This window comes from Lipotes vexillifer, unplaced genomic scaffold (assembly GCF_000442215.2).
Source record: "Lipotes vexillifer unplaced genomic scaffold, Lipotes_vexillifer_v1.1 scaffold232, whole genome shotgun sequence".
Classification (NCBI taxonomy): Eukaryota; Metazoa; Chordata; class Mammalia; order Artiodactyla; family Lipotidae; genus Lipotes; species Lipotes vexillifer.
In genome coordinates this window covers 3,893,407-3,920,173 of record NW_006793997.1, presented here as the reverse complement: position 1 = coordinate 3,920,173, position 26,767 = coordinate 3,893,407, and the positions used below count along the sequence as shown (strand labels likewise).

General features: G+C 40.4%; 1 protein-coding gene across 1 annotated transcript in view; it reads right to left on the bottom strand.

Annotated features, from left to right (window-relative positions):
* Positions 1-26,767, bottom strand: part of PARN (poly(A)-specific ribonuclease) — a 166,509-nt gene that overhangs the window by 1,994 nt on the left and 137,748 nt on the right. The window contains exon 23 of the mRNA XM_007466961.1: positions 14,551-14,744. Within this exon, the coding sequence (XP_007467023.1) occupies positions 14,551-14,744 (194 nt within the window). The remainder of the gene's footprint in view (positions 1-14,550; positions 14,745-26,767) is intronic.

The window sequence follows — 26,767 nt, the reverse complement described above, 5'->3', positions numbered from 1 at the left end:
AGGAATGCCTAAAGGTAACTAGGTCCAAACACATGAAATAACACAGGGAATTCCACTAGAGTGAGAATTCCCACTTCTGCTCATTTATTGAGATAAAGTCCAGACAGGATAAGAAGAGCAGGCGAGAGGTCATTTGAAGTGTTCTGCCCCAAGTCTCGTGACTGTGTTGCACATGCATCTCTTGGGACTGCTCCTGAGAAGTGAAGATGGGCAGGAGATGGTCCATGTGACAAAGACTGCCATGATCCAGTTAGAAAAGGAATAAAGGTTATTGAAAAATGAAACAAAACACAAACACAAACACTCCCCTCCCCAGAGCAACTAAATACTACAGACAGCCCATGATAAGACTGAACCAGCCTGACCCCTCCTCCACCACACATTCACACCTAATTGTAGGGAGGAAAATAAACATCAATAAGGGCATTTTTACAATTCACATATCAAAGAAATATTACAGCAGACAATCTGCCATTCTTAAGGTAAAAGCCACAACGCCAAATGTGGGGAGCTGAAATAAATTAAAACTAGCTGAGAGGAAAAAAGATAAATGGCTAAAAGCAACTGCGTTGTCATATTTATAATCGCACCCGTGGTTAGCTGGATGGGAGTATATGTGAGTCTGGTGGTACGCCATCAAACGCACAGGAGCGACTCTGTGAAGAGCTAGTGAGAAATAACAGAACAAGCAAAAGCTGTGAAGTGAGGCAAGTCTGGCCTGACCATCTCACTAGCTGTAAGACTCCAAGCAACTCTCAGTGCCTCATCTATAAGATGGACTCGATGCTACTTTATGCCACCCAGGACTTCTGAGATTCAGCTAGGTTCCCAGCACAGAGCAAGTTTTTTTTTTTTTTTTTTTTTCTTTGCGGTACGTGGGGCCTCTCACCATGTTGCAGAGCACAAGCTCTGGACCCGCAGGCTCAGCGGCCATGGCTCATGGGCCCAGCCGCTCCGCAGCATGTGGGATCTTCCCAGACTGGGGCACGAACCCATGTCCCCTGGATCGGCAGGTGGACTCTCAACCACTGCGCCACCAGGGAAGCCCCAGAGCAAGTTTTTAATGCACGTTAGGCCCCTTCCCTTAGGGATAAGGTGGCCCGACACTGAACGTGGTGGCTGCCCAGGAAGCCAACAGCCTGCAGTCAGAGAGCTGCCTAAAATGCGCAGCTGCTGAGCAAGAATGATGTGTACAGAGGAAACAGAACTTTACGAACCATGTAAAGGAGACCCAGACCAGAGGGAAGCTGGACGTCACTGCTAGTGTTTATTCTAGCGCCTTCCAGAAAGGGAGAGCTGTAGACCGTTGAAGGATCCGTCTCAAAGCTATGGTCGGTTTTCCAGGGAACTAACTTTCACAGCCCTGTTTAGTTACTAGAGTGCAAAGAATTATTCAGGAACAATTTTTCTTTTTAAATAGATACTTCAGGACATCTGCCTCCTGCTATGATGGACCATACCTTGCATCACATACAAAGATTAACTCTAAATGGATTGTATGTCTAAATGTAAAACCTAAAACTGGAATACTTCTAGAAGAAAACACAAGAGAAGATCCCTGCAATCGAGTAAGGCAAAGATTTCTTAGATATGACAATAAAGGCATAATCCAAGGGAAACAATTGATAAATTGATTTCGTTAAAATTTACAACTTCTACTATTAAAAGATACTGTTAAGAGAATGAAAAGAAAAGCACAGTCTGGAAGAATCTGTAAAACACCCCTAAGGACTTGTATCCTGAATACGTAAGAATACATAAGAACTCTTAAAACTGAATAAGGAGAAAACAAACAGCCCAATGAAAAAATGAGCAAAAAATTTGAACAAACATTTCATTAAAGAGATTTCAATGGACAAATAATCAAAAAGATACTTAACATCATTAGTCATTAGGGAAATTCAAACCAAAGCCATAATAAGATACCAGTACACACCACTAGAATGGCAAAAAGGACAATACCAACACTGGTGAAGGTACAGAGCCACTAAGCCCTCATGCCTGGCTGGTGGGAATGCAAAATGCTGCAGCCACTTTGGAAAACAGTGTGCCAGGTTCTTATAAAATTAAACATACACTTACCACACGACCCAGTAATTCCAGCCTTATGTATTTTCCCAAAGAAATGAACACTTAGTTCGCACAAAAACTTATACACAAATGTTTATATCTGCTAGATTCTTAGTTGCTAACAACCTATATGTCAACAGGCAAAATGGATAAATAAACAGTGATATGTCCATAAAATGGACTGCTACTCAGCAGAAAGAAGGAATGAGCCAGTGACATGGGCAAGAAAGAACACAGACAAACGTCAAACGCGTTAAGCTAAGTGCAAGACTCAAGGGGTTACTTATTGAATGATTCCATTTAAATGACATTCTGAAAAAGGCAAAATTACAGTGATAGAAAGCAGATCAGTGGCTGCTGGGATCTATGGATGGGAAGGGGCTGATTGCAAAGGGGCACGAGGGAATCTTCTGGAATAACTTCTATTTCTTGAGCACAGTGATGGTTATTTGATTGTACATATTTGTCAAAATTCATCAACTTGTACACCTAAAAGTAATGACATATTGTATGTAAACTGTATCTTAATAAAGCTGACCCTGCAAAAGGTATGAGGAATGTTGTTTTAAAAAAATCCAACAAATTTTAATATGAAATATTATGCTGATAATTAAAATTATTTGACCAAGAGTTTTTTTTTAAGTGGGGGGAAAACAAGATACTAAATGACATATAGAGTATGATGCCAACTATGTATAAAAATGATAGGCAGAGTAAAATACTTGTTAACAGAGTATCAAGTAACTAGGGTTTAATGTTCTTTCTAGCTTCCTTCATTTTACTGATTTTCATAGTGAGCACATTATTTTTATTAACAGAAACAACAAAAGAAACTAAAAAGTGGTAAACACAAAGGGTGACTGTTTCTGCTGATTTACCTCTCACCTAACTAGAGTTGAAAGGGAGAAACTCTGAGAGCTCTTCCCTCACGTGAATCTGAAAAACTACACAGCACACTGGAAATCTGCCGTCGTATCGTTTCCTACAGAGTGGAGTTCTGTATGGGGCAAGATCCTCTGGGGTGCCATACAGGAGTTTTTAAGTAGGAAATGCTCCAAAGGGCCTGGTCATGGGGTGGTATCCACACCAAGAAAGCAGGGCTCCCCTGGATGGTGTGTGGGGAGCCCCCGAGGTATGCCTGGAGGAAGAGGGAGGCGCAGGGAGTGTGCCGCCCCACAGGGCGGCACACTCCTCAGTTAGGCTGAAATCTGCATTTTAATTGAGGAATTAAAAAGTTCTTTGGGAGGTCGCTGGACATCCCTAGCCTGGCCGCTCAGGTGACCGATAGCACCAACTGCACATCGTGTTCCTGACTTCAGGAGACCTCCAACAGCACAAGGAGGCCGCTGTTCTAGGTAGACTCCCTACTTTTATACTGTAACCCTAGGGGTTTAAGCTGGAAAGGTTCACCAGATTAGTCAAGACTACAATAAAACCTGCGGCTCTTGGCAACCATGTAAAGCTCTAATGTGTTGGGTTTTCCTTTTTTAATAAATTTATTTTATTTTTGGCTGCGTTGGGTCTTCGTTGCTGAACACAGGCTTTTCTCTCATGGCGGCGAGCAGGGGCTACTCTTCACTGCGGTGCACGGGCTTCTCATTGCAGTGGCTTCTCTTGTTGAGCACGGGCTCCAGGCGCATGGGTTTCAGTGGTTGTGGCACGCAGGCTCAGTAGTTGTGGCTTGCAGGCTCTAGAGCTTGGGCTCAGAAGTTGTGGCACATGGGCTTAGTTACTCCACCGCATGTGGGATCTTCCCAGACCAGGGCTCGAACCCGTGTCCCCTGCATTGGCAGGTGGATTCTTAACCACTGTGCCACCAGGGAAGCCCTGTGTTGGATTTTAAATGTAAAGTGGAAAGGAAACTTGGAACAACTCTATCACGTGACAAAAAGTCACCAGGAACAGTCCACAGCTCGGCCCTGTTCCGTGAACACTGTCTAACAGGCGCTGCCGGAACCTCTGGCTAGTGGACAGTCCATCTTTATTTTGAGACTGGCCAGTCTCGTCAGCATCAGGCCACTGGAACACAATTCACTTACTCAGCAAGAGCAAGTGTGCTGTGGACACCCATCCAATACTGTCTGGGGAACATTTCTTGGACAGTTTACTCCAGCATAAATGACACACAGAGCTGTTTCCTTTATATACCAATGAAGAATATACCTTGAATGCCCCAGTGGAAAGTAGACAGCATTACCAATCTACACTAACTGCAATACATATAAAGGGAGTGGATTTATATTATACATTTGCTTCCTGAAAATAGGATAGAAACAACTACAGTTACGAGAAATATTTACTAAGTACGTAACGTGCATAAAAAGCTCCAAAAGAGAATAATGTCTCGGACTTTTACTGCATGACTTCATCACAAGAAAATCCAGGTTGGTAGTTGTTTCTGATCTAGAACAGATGCCAGAAATATTCACCTTTGCAAAGAATCCTTTGTTTCCTCTAAAGTTTGGATAAACTTCACATTTTCCAGAGTGGTACAAGGCCTTTGCTCTGGATCAGACAGCCCTCCCCGCCACCCCCAATAACAGCTGTATTTGACTGCATATTTGTGATTCTGTGAGCCTTGGTTTCCTCTCTATAACTTAGATATAATGATATCTACACCTTACTTGGTTTTTATAACGACTAGACCATAAAGGACATTCCTAGCACAATGTCCGGTATATAATATCAACTCAATAAATGGTCATTTCTTCTATAACTTAAGTCATTTTGTTATCTGGGAAGGTGTCCACTACTTAACTCTTAGTGTATCTTTTTTTTTTTTTTTCTTTGCGGTACGCGGGCCTCTCACTGTTGTGGCCTCTCCCACTGCGGAGCACAGGCTCCAGATGCGCAGGCTCAGCGGCCACGGCTCACGGGCCCAGCCGCTCCACGGCATGGGGGATCCTCCCGGACCGGGGTACAAACCCGTGTGCCCTGCACCGGCAGGCGGACTCTCAATCACTGCGCCACCAGGGAAGCCCTCTTAGTGTATCTTTGATATTAAATTGTGTAACTAAGAAAAATGACACTGTTTTGTGTGGGATTTATCGAGCATCAGTGTCCCGGGATTGCTACGGTACATGATATTCTATGGCCGTACTTTTTGCTACTTTCCCCTCGGAAAACAGAACATTTCCTACAGGTGGAATGCTGTCTTTTATGTTTCTCATGCCTTCACTAGCAGTGTACTGGGCACCCAACGCAACCTAGTGAATCATCTGAGCACCTTTCAAGATAATGTCCCCAGTAGGAACGCTCAGCCTAGATGCCTTAGAACCCATCTGTGCAGGACAGACGGAGCCACACTGTACCAGACACTCTAATCCAGTTCCGGTCGACATCAATCCAGGCCCTCTCTGCTCCTGGGATACTCTGAACCTTTGGGAGATTCATACAGACCCTTTAGAGTCTAAACTTTGTACTGTCGCTCATTTTAGGACCTCCTTAAAGTAAATGAGCGGTCAAAATCAGATGACTTACCAAGTCCAGCACCTGATATCTCGACCTACATCCAGCTGATACTATTAGGACTACATGCTTAAAACAAACCAGCTAAAGAGGATCCAGGAAACTTCCAGCCTTGTGTCAGAAGGTCTTAGTGAATGGTGCTCCAGAAGAAAACTCAATGATCTCAAGTTCTCTGATTCGATTAAAAGTTGTCAAGATGCTTCTCTTTTTTTAGCTGGACTGACAAAGAAATACAAAAATCTATCTTTTTTTTTTTTTTTTTTAAGCTCAAATCTTGTGGCAGTGACAGCTTTACTGTCAATGGGAGGAAAAAAAAACTATTTTAATGATGGTATTATAAATTCAAAACCCCAAATAACTCATAGAAATTTTTCACTTAAAACGATGTAAGTTATAAAAGGAGCTAATCTACTGATGCAATCTATTATTAGGTATTTTAATACCTTTGAGATTGTGCTGAGATAGAAGGGAAAAAACCTAAAATCCTGTCCCTGAGAAGTAACAGATAAGTGAAAAAATTAAAGAGAATGATATGAAGGAAAGATATACAAGAGGGGGAAAGTGCCCCGCCCCCCAACATGCTTGGGGTGAGCTCTGAAAGTCATGCTAACATTTAATATTTAAGATTTGTGAAGCAGGTACAATGTGGCAGTGGTAACAAGTTATCAAAGATGAAGACTAAGTATGTTACAGATTAAAAACTTCTCTAATACTTAAATGAGGGAAAGGGAGACTCACAGATTCAAGAGACAGTTAAAATACACAACCCAGACTTCAAACAAGAATTTAAGTTTTCAGTTAAAGTTAAGCTTTAGCATAATGTATAAAAGGCATCTGTGACATTTTTGCTGCTTCTTTGATTTCATTCATATCAATGAGATTCAGAAAACGCCCTGCAGGCAGATCGAGCCACATGTAAAAAGAGGAATTAACTGAAACACAATGGATTCTTGGCTTGAGTGTGAATCAAGTTCCAGGCTTCCACTCCCATTGATTTGACTGTTGGTTCCACTAACAGGGGTGACTATCAGGAAGCAAGATACAGGTGAGTAATTTTGGCTTGCAGGCATCCCCCTCATCACGTAACTGTGCTTAAAGGTACTCACTTTATTGCAGACCTGACTTAAGGGCTCTATGATCTTGGGCAAGTCACATAACCTTCAGGCCTCTGCTGTTTCCTCACTCCTTTTCTTTTCTTTCTTTCATTAATTTTTTTTATAGAAGTATAGTTGATTTACAATGTTGTGTTAATTTCTGGTGTGCAGCAAAGTGATTCATTTATATATATATTCTTTTTCATATTATTTTCCATTATGATTTATTACAGGATATTGAATATAGTTTCCTGTGATACACAATATGACCTTGTTTACCTATTTTACATATAGTAGTTTGGATCTGATAATCCCAAACTCCTAATTTATCCCTCCTCCACCCCCTTTCCCCTTTGGTAACCATAAATTTTTTTTCTATGTCTGTGAGTCTGTTTCTGTTTTTCAAATAAGTTCATTTGTATCATATTTTAGATTGCACATGTAAGTGATATCACATGGTATTTGTCTTTCTCTTTCTGACTTACTTAGTATGATAATCTCTAAGTCCATCCATGTTGCTGCAAATGGCATTATTTCATTCTTTTTTATGACTTAGTAGTATTCCATTGTATATATGTACCACATCTTCTTTCCATTCATCTGTTGATGGACATCTAGGGTGCTTCCATGTCTTGGCTACTGTAAACAGTGCTGCTATGGACACATATCTGTAAACAGTGCTGCTATGAACACATATCTTTTCGAATTAGAGTTTTCTCCAGATATATGCCCAGGAGAGGGATTGCTGGATCAAATGGCAACTCTATTTTTAGTTTTTTAAGGAAACTCCACATGGTTTTACATAGTGGCTGTACCAATTTACATTCCCACCAACAGTGTAGGAGGGTTCCCTTTTCTCCACACCCTCTCCAGCATTTGTTATTTGTAGATTTTTAATGATGGCTATTCTGACCAGTGTGAGGTGATACCTCATTGTAGTTCTGATTTACATTTCTCTAATAAATAGTGATATTGAGCATCTTTTCATGTGCCTGTTGGCCATCTGCATGTCTTCTTTGGAGAAACGTCTACTTAGGACTTCTGCCCATTTGTTGATTTTATTGTTTTTTGTTGTTGCTGTTGAGTTGCATGAGCTGTTTGTATATTTGGGAAATTAAGCCCTTGTTGGACGCATCATTTGCAAATATTTTCTCCCATTCTGGAGGTTGTCTTTTCATTTTCTTTATAGTTTCCTTTGCTGTACAAAAGCTTGTAAGTTTGATTAGATCCCATTTGTTTATTTTTCTTTTTATTTCTACTGCCTTGGGAGACTGACCTAAGAAAACACTGCTACGATTTACACCAGAGAATGTTTTGTCTATGTTCTCTTCTAGGAATTTTATGGTGTCATGTCTTATATTTAAGTCTTTAAGCTACTTTGAATTTATTTTTGTGTATGACGTGAGGGAGTCTTCTAATTTCACTGATTTACATGCAGCTTTCCAGTTTTCTCAACACCACTTGCAGAAGACACTGTCTTTTCTCAGGTGTCAGTTTTCTTAATTGTAAAATGGACCATCATGCCTACTTCAGAGATTTAAATGAAAGCATTTCCATCTAGCACAAAGTGCAGGGGTGGGGGGGTGGATGAATTGGGAGATTGGGATTAACATATATACACTACTGTGTATAAAATACATAACTAATGAGAACCTACTGTATAGCACAGGGAACTTTACTCAGTGCTCTGTGGTGACCTAAATGGGAAGGAAATCTAAAAAAGAGGGGATATATGTATATGTGTAACTGAATCACTTTGCTGTATAGCAGAAACTAACACAACATGGTAAAGCAACTATACTCTAATAAAAATTAATTAAAAAAAATAAAGATAGGATCCGAACATGCCACATCTAAGGAACTCAGGATGGTGGAGTGGCTGCCTTCACATGTGATGTTGGCTCCTATGTCAGAGAAGAGGGGAAGGCTCTAAGAGTCCATGTTTTTAGGGTAGAGAGCAGAAGCAAGAAGAACCACAATCCTGCAGCCTGTGGAAAGAAAACCACATTCACAGAAAGACAGACAAAATGAAAAGGCAGAGGACTATGTACCAGATGAAGGAACAAGATAAAACTGCAGAAAAACAACTAAATGAAGTGGAGACAGGCAACCTTCCAGAAAAAGAATTCAGAATAATGATAGTGAAGATGATCCAGGACCTCGGAAAAAGAATGGAAGCAAAGATGGAGAGGATGCAAGAAATGTTTAACAAAGACCTAGAAGAATTAAAGAACAACAAACAGAGATGAACGATACAATAACTGAAATGAAAAATACACTAGAAGGAATCAACAGCAGAATAATAGGCAGAAGAACGGAGAAGTGACCTGGAAGATAGAATGGTGGAATTCAATGCCATGGAACAGAGTAAAGAAAAAAGGATGAAAAGAAATGAAGACAGCCTAAGAGACCTCTGGGACAACATTAAACACACCAACATTTGCATTATAGGGGTCTCAGAAAGAGAAGAGAGAAAGAAAGGACTCAAAAAACATATTTGAAGAGATTACAGTGGGAAACTTCCCTAACATGGGAAAGGAAAGAGCCGCCCAAGTCCAGGAAGCACAGAGAGTCCCAGGCAGAATAAACCTAAGGAGAAACATGCCAAGACACATTGTAATCAAACTGACAAAAATTAAAGACAAAGAAAAATTATTAAAAGCAACAAGGGAAAAAAGACAAATAACATGCAAGGGAACTCCCATAAGGTTAACAGCTGATTTCTCAGCAGAAACTCTACAAGCCAGAAGGGAGTGGCATGATATACTTAAAGTGATGAAAGGGAAGAACCGACAACCAAGATTACTTTACCTGGCAAGGATCTTTTTCAGATTCAACGGAGAAATCAACTGCTTTACAGACAAGCAAAAGCTAAGAGAATTCAGCACCACCAAATAAGCTTTACAACAAATGCTAAAGGAAATTCTCTAAGTGGGAAACACAAGAGAAGAAAAGGACCTCCAAAAACAAACCCAAAACAATTAAGAAAATGGTAACAGGAACATACATATTGATAATTACCTTAAATGGGAATGGATTAAATGCTCCATCGAAAAGACACAGGCTCACAGAATGGATACAAAAACAAGACTCATATATATGTTGTCTACAAGAGACCCACTTCAGACCTAGGGACACATACAGACTGAAAGTGAGGGAACAGAAAAAGATACTCCATGCAAATGGAAAACAAAAGAAAGTTGGAGTAGCAATACTCACATCAGATAAAACCGACTTTAAAATAAAGAATGTTACAAGAGACAAGGAAGGACACTACAAAATGATCAAGGGATCAATCCAAGAAGAAGATATAACAATTATAAATGTATATGCACCCAACACAGGAGCACCTCAATACATAAGACAACTGCTAACAGCTATAAAAGAGGAAATCGACAGTAACACAGTAATAGTGGGGGACTTTAACACGTCACTTACACCAATGGATAGATCATCCACACAGAAAATTAATAAGGAAACACAAGCTTTAAATGACACAACAGACCAGACAGATTTAGTTGATATTTACAGGACATTCCATCCAAAAACAGTGATTACACTTTCTTCTCAAGTGCACATGGAACATTCTCCAGGATAGATCACATCTTGGGTCACAAATCAAGCCTTCGTAAATTTAAGAAAACTGAAATCACATCAAGCATCTTTTCTGACCAAAACGCTATGAGATTAGAAATAAATTACAGGGAAAAAACCATAAAAAACATAAACACATGGAAGCTAAACAATACATTACTAAATAACCAAGATATCACTGAAGAAATCAAAGAGGAAATCAAAAAATACCTAGAGACAAATGACAATGAAAACATGATGAATCAAAACCTATGGGATGCAGCAAAAGCAGTTTTAAGAGGGAAGTTTATAGCAATACAGTCCTACCTAAAGAAACAAGAAAAATCTGAAATAAACAATCTAACCTTACACCTAAAGGAACTAGAGAAAGAAGAACAAACAAAACCCAAAGTTAGCAGAAGGAAAGAAATCGTAAAGATCAGAGCAGAAATAAATGAAATAGAAACAATGAAAACAATAGCAAAGATCAATAAAACTAAAAGCTGGTTCTTTGAGAAGATAAACAAAATTCATAAACCTTTAGCCAGACTCATCAAGAAAAAGAGATAGAGAACTCAAATCAATAAAATTAGAAATGAAAAAGGAGAAGTTACAACAGACAGTACAGAAATACAAAGCATTGTAAGAGACTACTACAAGCAGCCCTATGCTAACAAAATGGACAACCTGGAAGAAATGGACAAATTCTTAGGAAGGTATAACCTTCCAAGAGTGAACAAGGAAGAAATAGAAAATATGAACAGACCAATCACAAGTAATGAAATTGAAACTGTGATTAAAAATCTTCCAACAAACAAAAGTCCAGGACCAGGTGGCTTCACAGGTGAATTCTATCAAACATTTAGAAAAGAGCTAACACCCACACTTCTCAAACTCTTCCAAAAATTGCAGAGGAAGGGACACTCCCAAACTCGTTCTATGAGGCCACCATTACCCTGATACCAAAACCAGACAAAAATACTACAAAAAAAAGAAAATTACAGACCAATATCATTGATGAATATAGATGCAAAAATCCTCAACAAAATACTAGCAAACAGAATCCAACAACACATTAAAAGGATCATACACCATGATCAAGTGGGATTTTTCCTAGGGATGCAAGGATTCTTCAATATACGCAAATCAATCAATGTGATACACCATATTAACAAACTGAAGAATAAAAACCATATGATCATCTCAATAGAGGCAGAAAAAGCTTTTGACAAAATTCAACACCCATTTATGACAAAAAAAACTCTCCAGAAAGTGGGGATAGAGGGAACCTACCTGAACACAATAAAGGCCATATATGACAAACCCACAGCAAATATCATTCTCAATGGTGAAAAACTGAAAGCATTTCCTCTAAGATCAGAAACAAGACAAGGATGTCCACTCTCGCCACTACTATTCAACATAGTTTTGGAAGTCCTAGCCATGGCAATCAGAGAAGAAAAAGAAATAAAAGGAATACAAATTGGAAAAGACGAAACAAAACTGTCACTGTTTGCAGATGACATGATACTATATACAGATAATCCTAAAAATACTACCAGAAAACTACTAGAGCTAATCAATAAATCTGGTAAAGTTGCAGGATACAAAATTAATGCACAGAAATCTATACACTATACACTAACCTATACACTAACAACGAAAGATCAGAAAGAGTAATTAAGGAAACACTCCCACTTACCATTGCAACAAAAAGAATAAAATACCTAGGAATAAACCTACCTAAGGAGGTAAAAGACCCATACTCAGAAAACTACAAGACACTGATGAAAGAAATCAAAGATGACACAAACAGATGGAGAGATATACCATGTTCTTGGAAAAATCAATATTGTGAACATGACTATACTACCCAAAGCAATCTACAGATTCAGTGCAATCCCTATCAAATTACCAGTGGCATTTTTACAGAACTAGAACAAAAAAATCTTAAAATTTGTAACGGAGACACAAAAGACCCTGAATAGCCAAAGCAGTCTTGAGGGAAAAAAACGGAGCTGGAGGAATCAGACTCCCTGACTTCAGACTATACTGCAAAGCTACAGTAATCAAGACAATATGGTACTGGCACAAAACCAGAAATATAGATCAATGGAACAGGATAGAAAGTCCAGAGATAAACCCATGCACCTGTGGTCAACTAATCTATACAAAGCAGGCAAGGATATACAATGGAGAAACGACAGCCTCTTCAATAAGTGGTGCTGGGGAAACTGAACGACATGTAAAAGAATAAATTAGGACACTCCCTAACACCATACACAAAAATAAACTCAAAATGGATTAAAAACCTAAATGTAAGACTGGACAATATAAAACTCTTAGAGGAAAACATGGGAAGAACATACTTTGACATAAATCACAGCAAGATCTTCTTTGACCCACCTCCTAGAGTAATGGAAATAAACAAAAATAAACAAATGGGTCCTAATGGAACTTAAAAGCTTCTGCACAGCAAAGGAAACTACAAACAAGATGAAAAGACAACCCTCAGAATGGGAGAAAATATTTGCAAACGAATCAATGGACAAAGGATTAATCTCCAAAATATACAAACAGCTCATGCAGCTCAATATTTAAAAAACAAACAGCCCAATCAAAAAGTGGGCAGAAGACCTAAATAGACACTTCTCTAAAGAAGACATACAGATGGCCAAGAGGCACATGAAAATCTGCTCAACATCACTAATTATTAGAGAAATGCAAATCAAAACTACAATGAGGTATCACCTCATGCCGGTTAGAATGGGCATCATCAGAAAATCTACAAACAACAAAAGCTGGAGAGGGTGTGGAGAAAAGGGAACCCTCTTGCACTGTTGGTGGGAATGTAAAGAGATACAGCCACTAAGGAGAGGTTCCTTAAAAAACTAAAAATAGAATTACCATATGACACAGCAATCCCACTACTGGACATATACCCCGAGAAAACCATAATTCAAAAAGACACATGCGCCCCAGTGTTCACTGCAGCACTATTTACAGTAGCCAAGTCATGGAAGCAACCTAAATGCCCATCGACAGATGAATGGATAAAAAAGATGTGGTGCATATATACAATGGAATATTACTCCACCATAAAAAGGAACAAAATTGGGTCATTTGTAGAGACATGGATGGACCTAGAGACTGTCATACAGAGTGAAGTAAGTCAGAAAGAAAAAAACAAATATCATATATTAACTCACATTTGTGTAATCTAGAAAAATGGTACAGACGAACCGGTTTGCAAGGCATAAATAGAGACACAGATGTAGAGAACAAATATATGGACACCATGGGGGGAAAGCAGGGTGTGATGAATTGGGAGATTGGGATTGAAATATATACACTAATATGTATAAAATAGATAACTAATAAGAACCTGCTGTATAAAAAATAAATAAATAAATTCGTTTAAAAAAAACAGAAAAAATAAAGATAAAAAAAATAAAAGCATGAAGTGCAGTGCAGGGTCATCAGCAAACACTTGGTCAGCAGTGGCGGTAATTTCTGTCACCATGTCTGCTAGCTGACCAGGTTCTGGCCCGATCTCCTGAGCAGGGCCTTTCACAGATGCTGGCTTCCCAGCAAGCCCCTTCCTTGCCTGGTACTTGGGTCCTGCAGAGGGTCTGTGCACCAAGGGCTGGGTTAGCTCATGGGGCCTCCACAGCATGTCTGGGGGACAGAGAGGATATGGGACTTGGCTCACCTTCTCATTCTGCTCTTACTAGCTACCTGGACCTGCATGTTTCTTTGCCCGAGTCCAGATTTCTGCATCACTAAAACAAGGATGAGTCCCTATGTCAGGGCTGTTGTGAGAATGAAATTCAATCAGGAAAGACAAGGCTCCAGTGTCTAGCACACAGTAGGCATACAACATGTGTTCATTTCCTGTTTCTTTTACTCCTTACATAATTCTGTTTAGGAGAGAAATTCAGGTGGCCTGGGGTTTTGCTGGGAACAGTGAAAACTCTGCTACTGAAAATAACACATGTAGGAGTAGGCCTCTGTGCAAATTCACATATACATTTAAAATATTGAGGTGAGTTTACATACATCAGCAAAACCTCTAAACCGTGGAGGACAGAGAGAAGGTTACCAAAAGAGACTTAACCATCTTTAACAAGGAGGCCCCCACCAAGCCTCACTCTATCAAGAGCCAGGGCTTTTCGGAGATTCCTCAAATTAAATTAAAATGATCTGAAAAACATCTGGTCCCGTTTTAGGCTACATGGGCTTTGTTATCGACTGAAGCCCTGCTATAATCTCTCCCCCAAAATAAGAGTTTCTAGAACATTAAAGAAGACACAGCTCTAGAACCTTAGTGAGATTCAATACACACCTGTCGGAGAAAGGTCCTTCTTCATCCTTTTTAATTTCTTGGCCTTTTTCCTTCCCTCTGACAGGGATTCTGCACAGGGATCTGTCTGCTCAAGCTCAGTGTCAGAAATCTCCCCTGATACTCTGGCCTCCAGGACACCTTCTGCTTGACTGGGACTCAGATTTCTCTTTCCTGCTGTGCTGGTGGCTGTGAGACTGAAATGCAAGTGGAACAACATGAAAGGTGTTGAGAGTAACTGGAAGACTAAACCTATAAAAATATTTTAACACTCTTAATTCTATTAACACTTAACTAGCAATCAAACAACATGGGTAGCTGCTGCCTGGAGGTGCAAGTTAAAGACCTTACTGTGAACTGAAGTCTGAAAGTTTACCCACAACAAGCTTATTCAGAAGAAACTTCTACACCAGGCTTGTGCACAGATAAACACAAATCTAAGCTGTTCATAGTGTTTAAAAGAAAAAAATTTTAAAGAAAATTCCTGGTCTTTATTTTGATAGAGTTACCCTAACAGAAGAGTAGAATAGTAGAGCGACCATAACAAAATAACAGTCTGGATTACATTAAATCACAAGATAGCATTGTTGCTTGCATGCTGCCTGATGGATACACAGGAGAGCAGGAGAATTCTTGAGTCTGCTGGCTGTCACACCGCTCGTGCATTTGAATACACTTAAAAGGTATACCCCACCTTCATATAATTCTCTTCCATTCCAAAAAGGTGACCTGTCAAGATTATAATTAAACCTGGCTTCATTTTAAAAGCTTTATAGGATTTGACATGTTGAATTAGATCAGATTACATGTCCTGATTTTCCTTAAGAAAATATGTTCCCTGAATCAGAACTTGATAATAACAGAGACCACAGGGCCAGTGTGAGTCCTGTCTCCTCTAAATGAGTCTTATAAACAGGTTTTTTTTTTTATAGCCCCCACGTTATGAAAAGCATAAAGAATCTAGTCATTCCCCCTAAGGGAGGCCATTCAGGCACATAGTGGGGTGCGGTGAGGGAGAGAGAGAGAACATGAGCAAGCTCCTGTGTCAGCCCTCCCTAGGAAGTGAACGCTTTATTTTATTTTTAAATATATTTATTTATTTACTTTATTTTTGGCTGCATTGGGGCTTGGTTGCTGTGAGTGGGCTTTTTCTCTAGTTGCGGCGAGCGAGGGCTACTCTTCATTGCAGTGCACAGGCTTCTCATTGCGGTGGCTTTGTGTGGAGCACGGGCTCTAGGCATCCGGGCTTCAGTAGTTGTGGCACATGGGCTCAGTAGTTGTGGCACGTGGGCTCAGTAGTTGTGGACTGCGGGCTCTAGAGTGCAGGCTCAGTAGCTGTGGTGCACGGGCTTAGTTGCTCCATGGCATGTGGGATCTTCCTGGACCAGGGCTCAAACACGTGTCCCCTGCAATGGCAGGCGGATTCTTAACCACTGTGCCACCAGCAAAGTCCCGAAGTGAACACTTTAAAATGTTACATATCAAAAACTTGGGGGACTTCCCTGGTGGTCTAGTAGTTAAGACTCTGCGCTCCCAATGCTGGTGGCCGGGTTCGATGCCACAACTAAGGGTTCGCATGCCACAGCTAAGGAGCCTGCCTGCTGCAACTAAGACCTGGCCCAGCCAAATTAAAAAACAAGAACAAAAACAAAAAACTCGGGCTACCCGATGATTCAAGTTCTGCAATGTTACTCTTCCCTATTCCTTACACTTCCTCACTCATGTGAAGAAGGTGGTGGTGCTCAGAAGCCATAGGAAGCAGAACAGAGAGAGCTCAGAGCAGATGGCCTGTTAAGCCTGGCTGGCCAGCCTCCCGCTGTCATCTCTTCACCTGTGTTATATGCAGCTTTTGGAAACATCTTTTATTGAGGGGATATGAAGAAAAGGAGAATACCAAAGGTAGTATTTTGGGGGGAGAGTTATTAGAAATTCATGCTAAAGTTCACTGTTTAAAAACTGATAATACCTTTAAAATTTTCTTAAAGACTAAAACAATTTTCAGCTGGTTTCAGAACATTTGGAAAATTCAGAAAGTGTTAAGTAAGAAAATAGTAAGGACACACCTTTCCATTGTGAAAGGGTAAAAGGCCTAAATATTCCTCTGTGCTGTAAACCCTGGAACCTAGCAGCCTCCGAGATGTAAATGTTTAATGAAAACTCAGCTGGAACCATCAGCATTCAAAGTACTTCAAGAAATACAATGTCCTGAAATAGCCCCAACTGCACATAGGAATCTAGCGGATGATAAAGGTGGTATCACAAATTACTGGGGCAGAGATGAACTTCCAAAAAAATGGTGGTGGGACAACAGGAAGAAGATAAGTTAGGCCCATTCTTCACCCATAAAAAAGAAAAAAGTGCCAAAATGGGTTAGATATCTAAATGTGAAAAATGAAACTATACAAATAATGAAGGAAAACATGGATGAATTCCTCTAAAACCTGGGTGTCGAAAAAGGCTTTACCATAACTCACAATCCAAATTTATAAGAAGATTTATAAATTTGATCACATAAAAATCCTTTGCATGGCTATCAATAACATGAGCAAAGTCAAAAGACAAATGACAAACCACGAGAAAATATTTGTAACACATATCACAGATAAAGGGCTAATGTCCCTAATACACAAGTAACACTCAAAATTGAAGAAAAAACCCCCAAAATCCTACAGGAAAATGGGCAAAGCCATGAATAAATAGCTCCCCACACACACACACACACACACACACACACACACACACACACACACACACACACACACACACCTTAAACACACGAAAAGATGTTCAACTCCATTCATGATGCAAAATAAAATGACACTGAAATATCATTTCTCACCCACCAGATTGGCAAAAATATCCAAAAGATTGATGAAATATTCTGTTGTTGAGAGTGGGGAAATAGGCACTCATACATTGCTGATGACAATGAAAAATGGTACAACTCACTCTTAACAGAAGGGAATGGGGCACTATTTAACAAAACTTTATATCCATTTACTCTTTGAGCCAGCAATCCCACTTCTAGGAATTCAGAAGATGCACCTCCAACAATGTAAAAATACTTATGTACAAGATTACTCATTGCAGGTTTATTTGTTGTTATGATATATTATTGCCAAGTTCCTAAATGTCTAAGCATAGGAAATTGGTTGAATAAACTATGCTATGTACAGTCAATGTAACTAAGCAGTTACAAGAAAGAATGAAGATCTCAAAGAACAGATATGAAACTATTTCCAGTGAAAAAAGCGAAGTGCAAAAGGGCAATTTATTCCAGTCTTGGGTGAAATGTCGGGGGGAATACCAAAAAAAAAATCCTGAACTATTTAGTAGGTTTGCTTCTGTAGTTGAATGAGTGAAGCAATTCTGAAAATATTTGGATACATGATAATGCTCAGCAAATTAGTAAATGTATTCATGTAGTCGGAAGACAGATATGGGGGAAGGCAAGGGAGAACACTGTGGGGATGTAATGGAACTGGAGATATAGGTCCGGGCTTGGGATTTCTGAAATAAGTATGTGTGTATGTGTGCACGTTTATGTGTACGCATATATGTATGGGAAGTATCTATGTATATCCATGCCCCTATTTCCCAGCTCTGCCCACTGAAAGGGCCTAAAAAACAAAAACAAAAAACAAAAAACCTAATGGCCATAAGCACATCTAGTGTCCAGATTTTAATGTCTAAACCATACCCCACTGAAAAAACACAGGGCTCCTCGAAGAAGTGCTTGATTACAGGGCTGGGGTAAAAGTTGCACAAAATGAGCTCGGCTGGGGTAAAAGAGGCACAAAATGAGTCCGGAACATCTTGCAATACCAGAAAGTAGGAAACTGCTCAAGAAATGACAGGGCATGTCACAGGGATGTAGGAACCAGGTGGAAAGGGCTCCCACTAGCCAAATATTTGAGCACCAAAATAATTAGGGGGCAATAATAAATTCTAAACCATTGAAAAAAACAGGAATCCATGGATCTATACCGATACATAATACAGAGAGACAGAGAGAGGAGGGAGAGCTCTTAGTCCTGGTTGAATGCTGACTAGGAAATGGTAAAGGTGTAGAGAGAGATGGAGTTGGCAAATCATCCTTTGGCAACCGTCACGTGAAGAATGACTGACGTAAAAATCATCAAGAGGTGCTAAATCAGGGGAGATATTTTGATGAAGAGTAGGCTATTTGCATGGTCTTAAAGTGTCTCTCCTGAGACTGATATCCTGAGAAGGACATAGCATCACTTTTGCACATTCTAGTCAGGATTGTATAACCTGAACATAATCATGAAGAAATATCAGACAAACCCAAAGGAAAAACACCTTACTGAAAAAAAGTGGGGTGAGGGCCTGGTGTCCTTCAAAAATGTTGTTGTCATAAAAAAGACCAAAGAGACATTGAAAACTAGCTGCAATACATTATGACAGACTGGATCTTATACTAGAGGGAAAAGCCATAAAAATAATATTGGATCAAATAATAAAACTGGGATATAAACAGTAGATTACAGTATTATATCAATGTTAAATTACCGAGGTTGATAACTATACTACAGTTATACAAGAAACTATTAAGGACCATGATGTATCTAACTTCCTCTCAGATGGTTCAGAAAAAAACAAGTGTGTTGGGGGCTGCGGTATGGAGAGAAAAAGGGAGAGAAGGCAACACAGAGTGTTTATACACAGAGAGAGGAAGGGGAAGGGTGGAAGAGAGAGCGTGTGCACACAAAGCAAAAAACAGCAAAATGTTAACAATCAAGGTAGCTGGATAAAGAATATATGGGTGTTCTTTGTAATATTTGTGACTTTTATAGAGTTTGAAATTATTTCCAAGTTAAAAGCAAAACAAAACAAACTGGAGGAAGTATGATGTTTAAACAAATAAGGAAAAGTAAATTTCATTGAGGATTATCTTCTTTTTTTCTAATTTAATTTTTTTGGCTGCACTGCGCCGCACGCGGGATCTTAGTTCCCCGACCAGGGATTGAACCCATGCTCCCTGCAGTGGAAGCACGGAGTGCTAACCACTGGGCCACCAGGGAATTCCCTCAAGGAATATCTTCTGATGCCTGCTTGCTGTGGCACAATCTAGGACTGAACTCTGTGTGTGCTTACACATGACTAATAAGTATATCGCCAGCCTAGTGATACGTGGAAGAAGCTGCCTTGACCCATTAACAGAATGTCTCATCTGATACAACAGTCCCTTTCCAGACAGCCAGGCTGGAAAGGATCCCTCGGAGTCGGCATCTGTGCCTCTTCATTCTTCAGTGCCTGAGCCCATCAGCTCATCCCCTCATTTAACCAATGTTCTACCCACATGATGAGCACCTCCCATAGGCCACACCTCCAAACGCCCTCCAGTCCTGCTCGTTTTACTCTCAGCCACCATTCCAGCTCTTTCCTCACGCTACTGCCAGGCGCTCTTCCTATCTTGCCCCTTGACTCTTAAAACAGGATCCTAATTGGCTAGTCCCCCCTGTCCTACTCTTCCCAGCCTCCCTTGCCCTTCAAACCCATTCCTCCCAGTGTTAGCAAACTTCTTCCAAAGCAGAGATTTGATCAGATACTCCCAGCTGCAAGACTTCCACGGCTCTCTACTGCCAACCTGAATTTTAACTGCTTGGCACAGCAACCAGGACCCTCTGTCATCTGGGTCCCCGTCGGCTTTTCTAGCCTTATCTTCTACAAGGCAGTCGAGTTGCAAAGACAGTATCTGTTCACCTTAATGAATTCCATGACATGCACTCTTCCACCTAGTCCACTGTCCCAGCGGTGGGCTTATCTGCCCCCATACACCCTATATTTCCCATCGGACGTTGCTGCCCGTGCTCCGCAACAAGAGAAGCCACCACAGTGAGAAACCCGTGCACCGCACTGAAGAGTAGCCCCCGCTCGCCGCAACCAGAGAAAACCCACACGCAGCAACGAAGACCCAACGCAGCCAAAAATAAATAAATTAATAAATTTTTTTTTTTTTTCCTGTGGTATGCAGGCCTCTCACTGTTGTGGCCTCTCCCGTTGCGGAGCACAGGCTCTGGACGCACAGGCTCAGCGGCCATGGCTCACGAGCCCAGCTGCTCTGCAGCATGTGGGATCTTCCCGGACCGGGGCACGAACCCGTGTCCCCTGCATCGGCAGGCGGACTCTCAACCACTGCGCCACCAGGGAAGCCCTAAATTAATAAATTTTAAAAATTTTCGGGGTTAGCTCGGTAAAGTAAGATATAATAATAAATGTATGGGTTTCTTTTTTTTTTTTTTTTTGCTGGGCGTGGGTTTTCTCTAGTTGTGGCGAGCGGGGGCTACTCTTCGTTGCAGTGTGCAGGCTTCTCATTGCAGTGTCTTCTCCTATTGAGGAGCACGGGCTCTAGGCATGCAGGCTTCAGTAGTTATGGCTTGTGGGCTCTAGAGCGCAGGCTCAGTAGTTGTGGCACAAGGGCTTAGTTGCTATGTGGCATGTGGGATCTTCCCGGACCAGGGCTCAAACCCCTATCCCCTGTATTGGCAGGCGGTTCTTAACCACTGCACCACCAGAGAAGTCCCTGGGTTATTATTATTATGAACCAATATACTATGACAAAATTATATATTTCAAAAACATGTAAAAATAATCTCTACCTGATACAGACATTTGATAACAGAAAACATTAAAAGAATAAAACATTAACACTAAATGGATGGCCAATAAATATCAGTTAAAAATTGAAAGATGTCACAGATATTTATTATTTAAAAGTTATTCTTAAATGAGATTTTAAAACACACAAGCATTAATATTTGTCACAAGACAATATTCCAGATAGAGAAAAGATTCTCTCATGTTATGTTGATGTTGATCAAACTGTTCCGAGTGTTTCCAAAGCAAATACAAGTTGGGTGTTAAACTACATATTGCTTTATATTAGCTCATTTCCTTTTTTATTTAAAAAACTTTTTTTAGTTGTGGCATGCGGGATCTTCAGTTGTGGCATGCGGGATCTTCAGTTGCGGCATGCGGGATCCTTAGTTGCAGCATGTGGGATCCACCTCCCCGACCAGGGATCGAACCCAGGGCCCCTGCATTGGGAGCACGGAGCCCCAGCCACTGGACCACCAACGAAGTCCCTCATTTCCTTTTTTAGAGATGAAAATATTTTGTCTGCTTGCCTTGATTTTCGTTTTGCTGTTAAAACTGATACTGCTTGTCCTAATTCAGATTTTAGATCGAATGACTTTACACTGGATTATTCCACAGTGACATTTACATTTTGTCTCTGAATTTCGTCTATAAAAGTATTTACCAAGAACTGTAGCCTACAGCAAATATTCAAACACTGAAACACTATTGGATTCTATTAAGACAACGTAACATTCGGATATCCTAGCAAGGTTAACAGTACATGTTTCAAAACTGCCAATTTAAGGACTGCTTCCAAAACTTACTTCTTGGAACAAGATTCGCAGGATTTTTATAAAGTGTACTACTGTATGTAATCTCATTAATATATTCTTATTTACAAGAATGATTCACTGTTAGTAGCAGACAAGGCCATGAACACACACTTAACAACATGGCAACAGTGACAAGCAAGAATGACTGATTTGATTGTGGCCCTTTCTCTCCTACCTGCTCCTGTCCTGATTTCAGAAATGTTGACTGTAACCTTTGACACTGATTCCATGCTTGCTTTCAACTTTATGTCAGAGAATTCCTTTGAACTAGTAATGCCTATGCTGATGGTTAAAGTTTAATTCCCACAGATTTTGCCCCTTTATCTTAATTTCTCAACTGATATTTCTCATGATTTGGAATAACACATAAATGTCCCCAGAGATGCCAGGGAGGAACTGGTGAATGGCAACCCTATTGGAAATCAAGTGACCACAAACTGGACTCTCTATTCTGTGTCATCATCTATTTGTCTTCCCTTATGCCAGAACCACACGGTTTTTAGTCCCGTAGCTTTCAAGTAAGTCTTAAAGACAGAATAAGTCCTTTAGTTGGCTGGGAAGTTCATGCTGCTGGATAAAATAATAACCACCTTTCATTTTAAAGTGCTGCCCAGTTTACAAAATTCTCTCATTTGATACTTGTCTATAATCATTTGAAGCTGAACATGTGTTTTCACTCCCATTTTACAGGCAAGAAACCTCATCCTCAGAATAAGTGACTTCCCCCAGGTTGTGTGGCTGGTCTGGTAGATCTGAGGGTGTCCTCCAAGCCGAGTGCTCTTTGAAACGCTTCACAGCCTTGCTCCCTACCCCATATTCCCAGGGCAAAATGAACTGGAAAAATCTGGGGAAGTGGGAGCTAGGAAATGCATTTTTATTGTTTTCACAAACTCTCATGCTGAATTCAAATTCCACGAGCATGACTGTTCCTGTGTTTTTGGGCACGGTCTGGATGGATGAGGGGAGGATGTCAGATAGCCTAGGCCCAATTCAGAAGGCAATTCCTCAGAGATGGCTGATCAACTGTGATTCTTATTTCTAATAAAGAAATTGAGTTTGAAAAGCAAAATCAACATTGAGTACGGCATGTCTGTATGATAGTACCCAGGAATAAAGAACATCTCTTGTGGAATGAATGGTGGAGGGTGGAGAGAACATACAAATGTGTTGTATATGTGACTACTCAGTTTATTTATAAATTAGCCTAGGAGAGAAAACTTGGTTCTGGGTTACAAAGAAACCGGCATTCAATCAGAAAAACTTTTTACAAGAATGTGGTTTGAACCTGGTTAAACAATCCCTTACTGCTAACTCACTTTAATTCAACACAGAAAAGATTAATCAATAACAAACATGAAAGACATTAATACAAATTCCTAAATTTAAGAACCTACACTCAACATACAACTAATTGGAGCTGAATTCAGAACATCTGAAATTTTCAGAGGCTAGGATGAAATTTAATTTTGCAACTAAAATTTACTTTTGGTTCCAATGAAAGGATTTACTAATCATGCCAGTAATATAATCAAACCAGAACGACTCCTCCCAATACCAAAAGCCCAACTACTTTAGAAAATAAACTGCTTTTTAAAAATTTCCAGGAAGTGAAACACGACCAATTGAACACAGGTATTTATCTGTAGAGAGACAGAAATATCCTTACAAAGGCACAGAGAACAGGAGAGGCAGCAGGAGAGGATGGGATGTCAGCTCACCTTGGAGACACTCTCTCTGGAGAGGACAAGTAAGGAGAAGAGTGCCAAAGAGTGCTGCAATACAGGGGGAACAGAAATCTAAGTGCTGTACAAGAAGCTGGTGCACCCGATAGAGCCCTGCAAAGTCTCAGCAAATAACAGGCACCAGACCCCTGGAAGAAGCAGATGATAAGGACTGTGCTACGCCAACAGGGGGAAAGGCTATCCTAGGATCCTCACCCCCATCCCTGTGAAGCCAGGGGACTAGCATTCCCCCGAGGCAAATAGGAGCTGGACAGGAGGTTTTATCTCTGGAGAAACTGACCCCCTCAGAGAGGCACCAAGTCCAGCAGTGGAGAGTGGGATCAAGCAGGGCAATAAGAACTTTCTAAATGGGGAAGTAGCATCCTCCACATACTAAGAAGTGAGGTCTCCAGCTTCCTTCCACCAGAGCACCAGCAGTCAGGCTTATCTCCCCCAAGCTGCAAATCAGAAAATCAATTTCTAAAAGAACTGAGTCGTTACAGCTAGTATCATACTTAATGCTGAATGCTTTTGCCCTAAGATCAGGAACAAGACACTTTTATTCAACACTGTACTAGAGGCCCTTGCCAGTGCAATAAGGCAAGAGAAAGAAATGAAATTCATAAGGTCCAATGGACAGAGATAAATACGATTGCCTTTTTTTCCAGATATGATTGTCTAAACAGGAAATACCAAACAGTCTACAAAAAGTTATTAGAACTAATAAGTGAATTTAGTAAGACCCAAGGATACAAGGTCAAAATAGATAAATCAACTGCATTTCTTTCTATTAGCAATGAACGAATGGAAACTGAACTTTAAAAATATATGACTTACAATAGCATCAAAAAGTAAAATACTTAGGGGCAACTTCAATAAAGCATATGTAAAATTTGCATAATGGAAAATATAATACTCTGATACGAGAAATCAAAGAAAACCTAAATAAGTGAAAAGATACACCATGTTCATAGGTGGGAAGACTCAATAGAGTTAATTCTCCCGAAAATGATATTATAGATTCAACACAATCCCCATCAAAGTCCCAGCAAGCTTTTTGCACAAATCAACAAACTGACTCTAAACTTTTTGTGGAAAAGTGAAGGAATTAGAATAAGCATTGTTTTGGCTTCCCTGGTGGCACAGTGGTTAAGAATCCACCTGCCAATGCAGGGGACATGGGTTCGAGCCCTGGTCCGGGAAGATCCCACATGCCGTGGAGCAACTAAGCCCATGCACCACAACTACTGAGCCCATGAGCCACAACTACTGAGTCCATGTGCCACAACTACTAAAGCCCATGCACCTAGAGCCTGTGCTTTGTAACAAGAGAAGCCACTGCAATGAGAAGCCTGCACACCACAACAAAGAGTAGCCCCCGCTCGTCACAACTAGAGAAAGCCCACGCGCAGCAACAAAGACCCAACACAGCCAAAAATAAATAAATTAAAAAAAAAAGAATAAGCATTTTTTAAGAAGAAGAAAATGGTTGAAGGATCTACTATATGATTTCAAGACTCACTATAAAGCTTTAGTATAGGGCTTCCCTGGTGGCGCAGTGGTTGAGAGTCCGCCTGCCGATGCACGGGACATGGGTTCGTGCCCCGGTTGAGGAAGATCCCACATGCCACGGAGCGGCTGGGCCCATGAGCCATGGCTGCTAAGCCTGCACGCCCGGAGCCTGTGCTCCGCAATGGGAGAGGCCACAACAGTGAGAGGCCCACTTACCCAAAAAAAAAAAAAAAAAAAAAAAAAAGCTTTACTGTAAATCAAGACAATGTGGAACTGGTCTAAGAAAAGACATATAGATCAATGGAATACAACAGAATCTAGAAATAGACCACATACAAATATGGCCAACTAGTTTTTGACAAAGGAGTCAAGGTACAGTAATTGAACAGAGAAAGGACAGTATTCTCAAAAAATGGTGCCAGAACAAATGGACATCTATATGCAAAAAAATGAACTTGTACTCATACCTCACACTGTACATAAAAATTAACTCGAAATAGATCGTATACCTAAACATAAAACCAAAAAACACTGTAAAACTTATAGAAAAAAAAAGCTTATGACCCTAGTTTAGCCAAAGATTTCTTAAGTAGATCGCAAAAAGCACAAGCCCTAAAGAAAAGCATAAGCCTCAGAGAAAAGATACATAATTACAAAGCCAGCTTCTCACCTCATCACTCTACAGAGCAAAACCATCAGTAAGTTCTGCCTCCAAGAACTTCTCATCCCTTTTTAGTTCTTTCTTAAGTAGTGGATGCCCCCAAATAGTCACATTTTTGAAGGAAGGCTTCGAGAGACAAAAACCAAAACAGACCAATATTCAGAGAAGAAAAACTCTGAGGAAACAGAGACAACATAGAGAGCTGAGGAAAACTTTAAGAACAACAGGCAGTTCTTGCTTTGCACACAGTACAGGATCATAAAAATGGACAAGACTACTGTATTTGCAAGCCAATGGATAAACAGAAAAGTGAAGAAGTGGCAATAAGTACATTACTTGGAAACAAGGTAAATTATCAAAAGAAAGAGTTGAAACTGGTTGCCTCTGAGGGACAGAATGTGGGTGGCAGGGGACTGCTTTTTATTATAATTTTAAAAAATATTATTTGGCTTTAAATAACAATGCTCAAGTATTTCATTGAAAATATTTTAAAAGAAAAAAAATGCCAAGGACTTCACAAAGATCCACTTAACGTGTGACAAACCACTATGCCAACAGTAAATCACTACTTGTCTGGTTATGTTACATGGGTATACACAGCCCTGTTACTTAATTGGCTTTGTGACCTTGAGTAAGATACAGTTTCTCTGACCACACCCTCCCCAGTTCTCCTTTGTAACATTGTGGAGGGTGGACTAGATCACCTCCAGGTCCCTTCCAGCTCCACAAGTATGTGGCTTTATCAAGTAACACTGTTGTTCACACAGTTATAGGTGCCGCTCATTCTTTAAAAGAATGTATCTGGGCTTCCCTGGTGGCGCAGTGGTTGAGAGTCCGCCTGCCGATGCAGGAGACGCGGGTTCGTGCCCCGTTTCGGGAAGATCCCACAT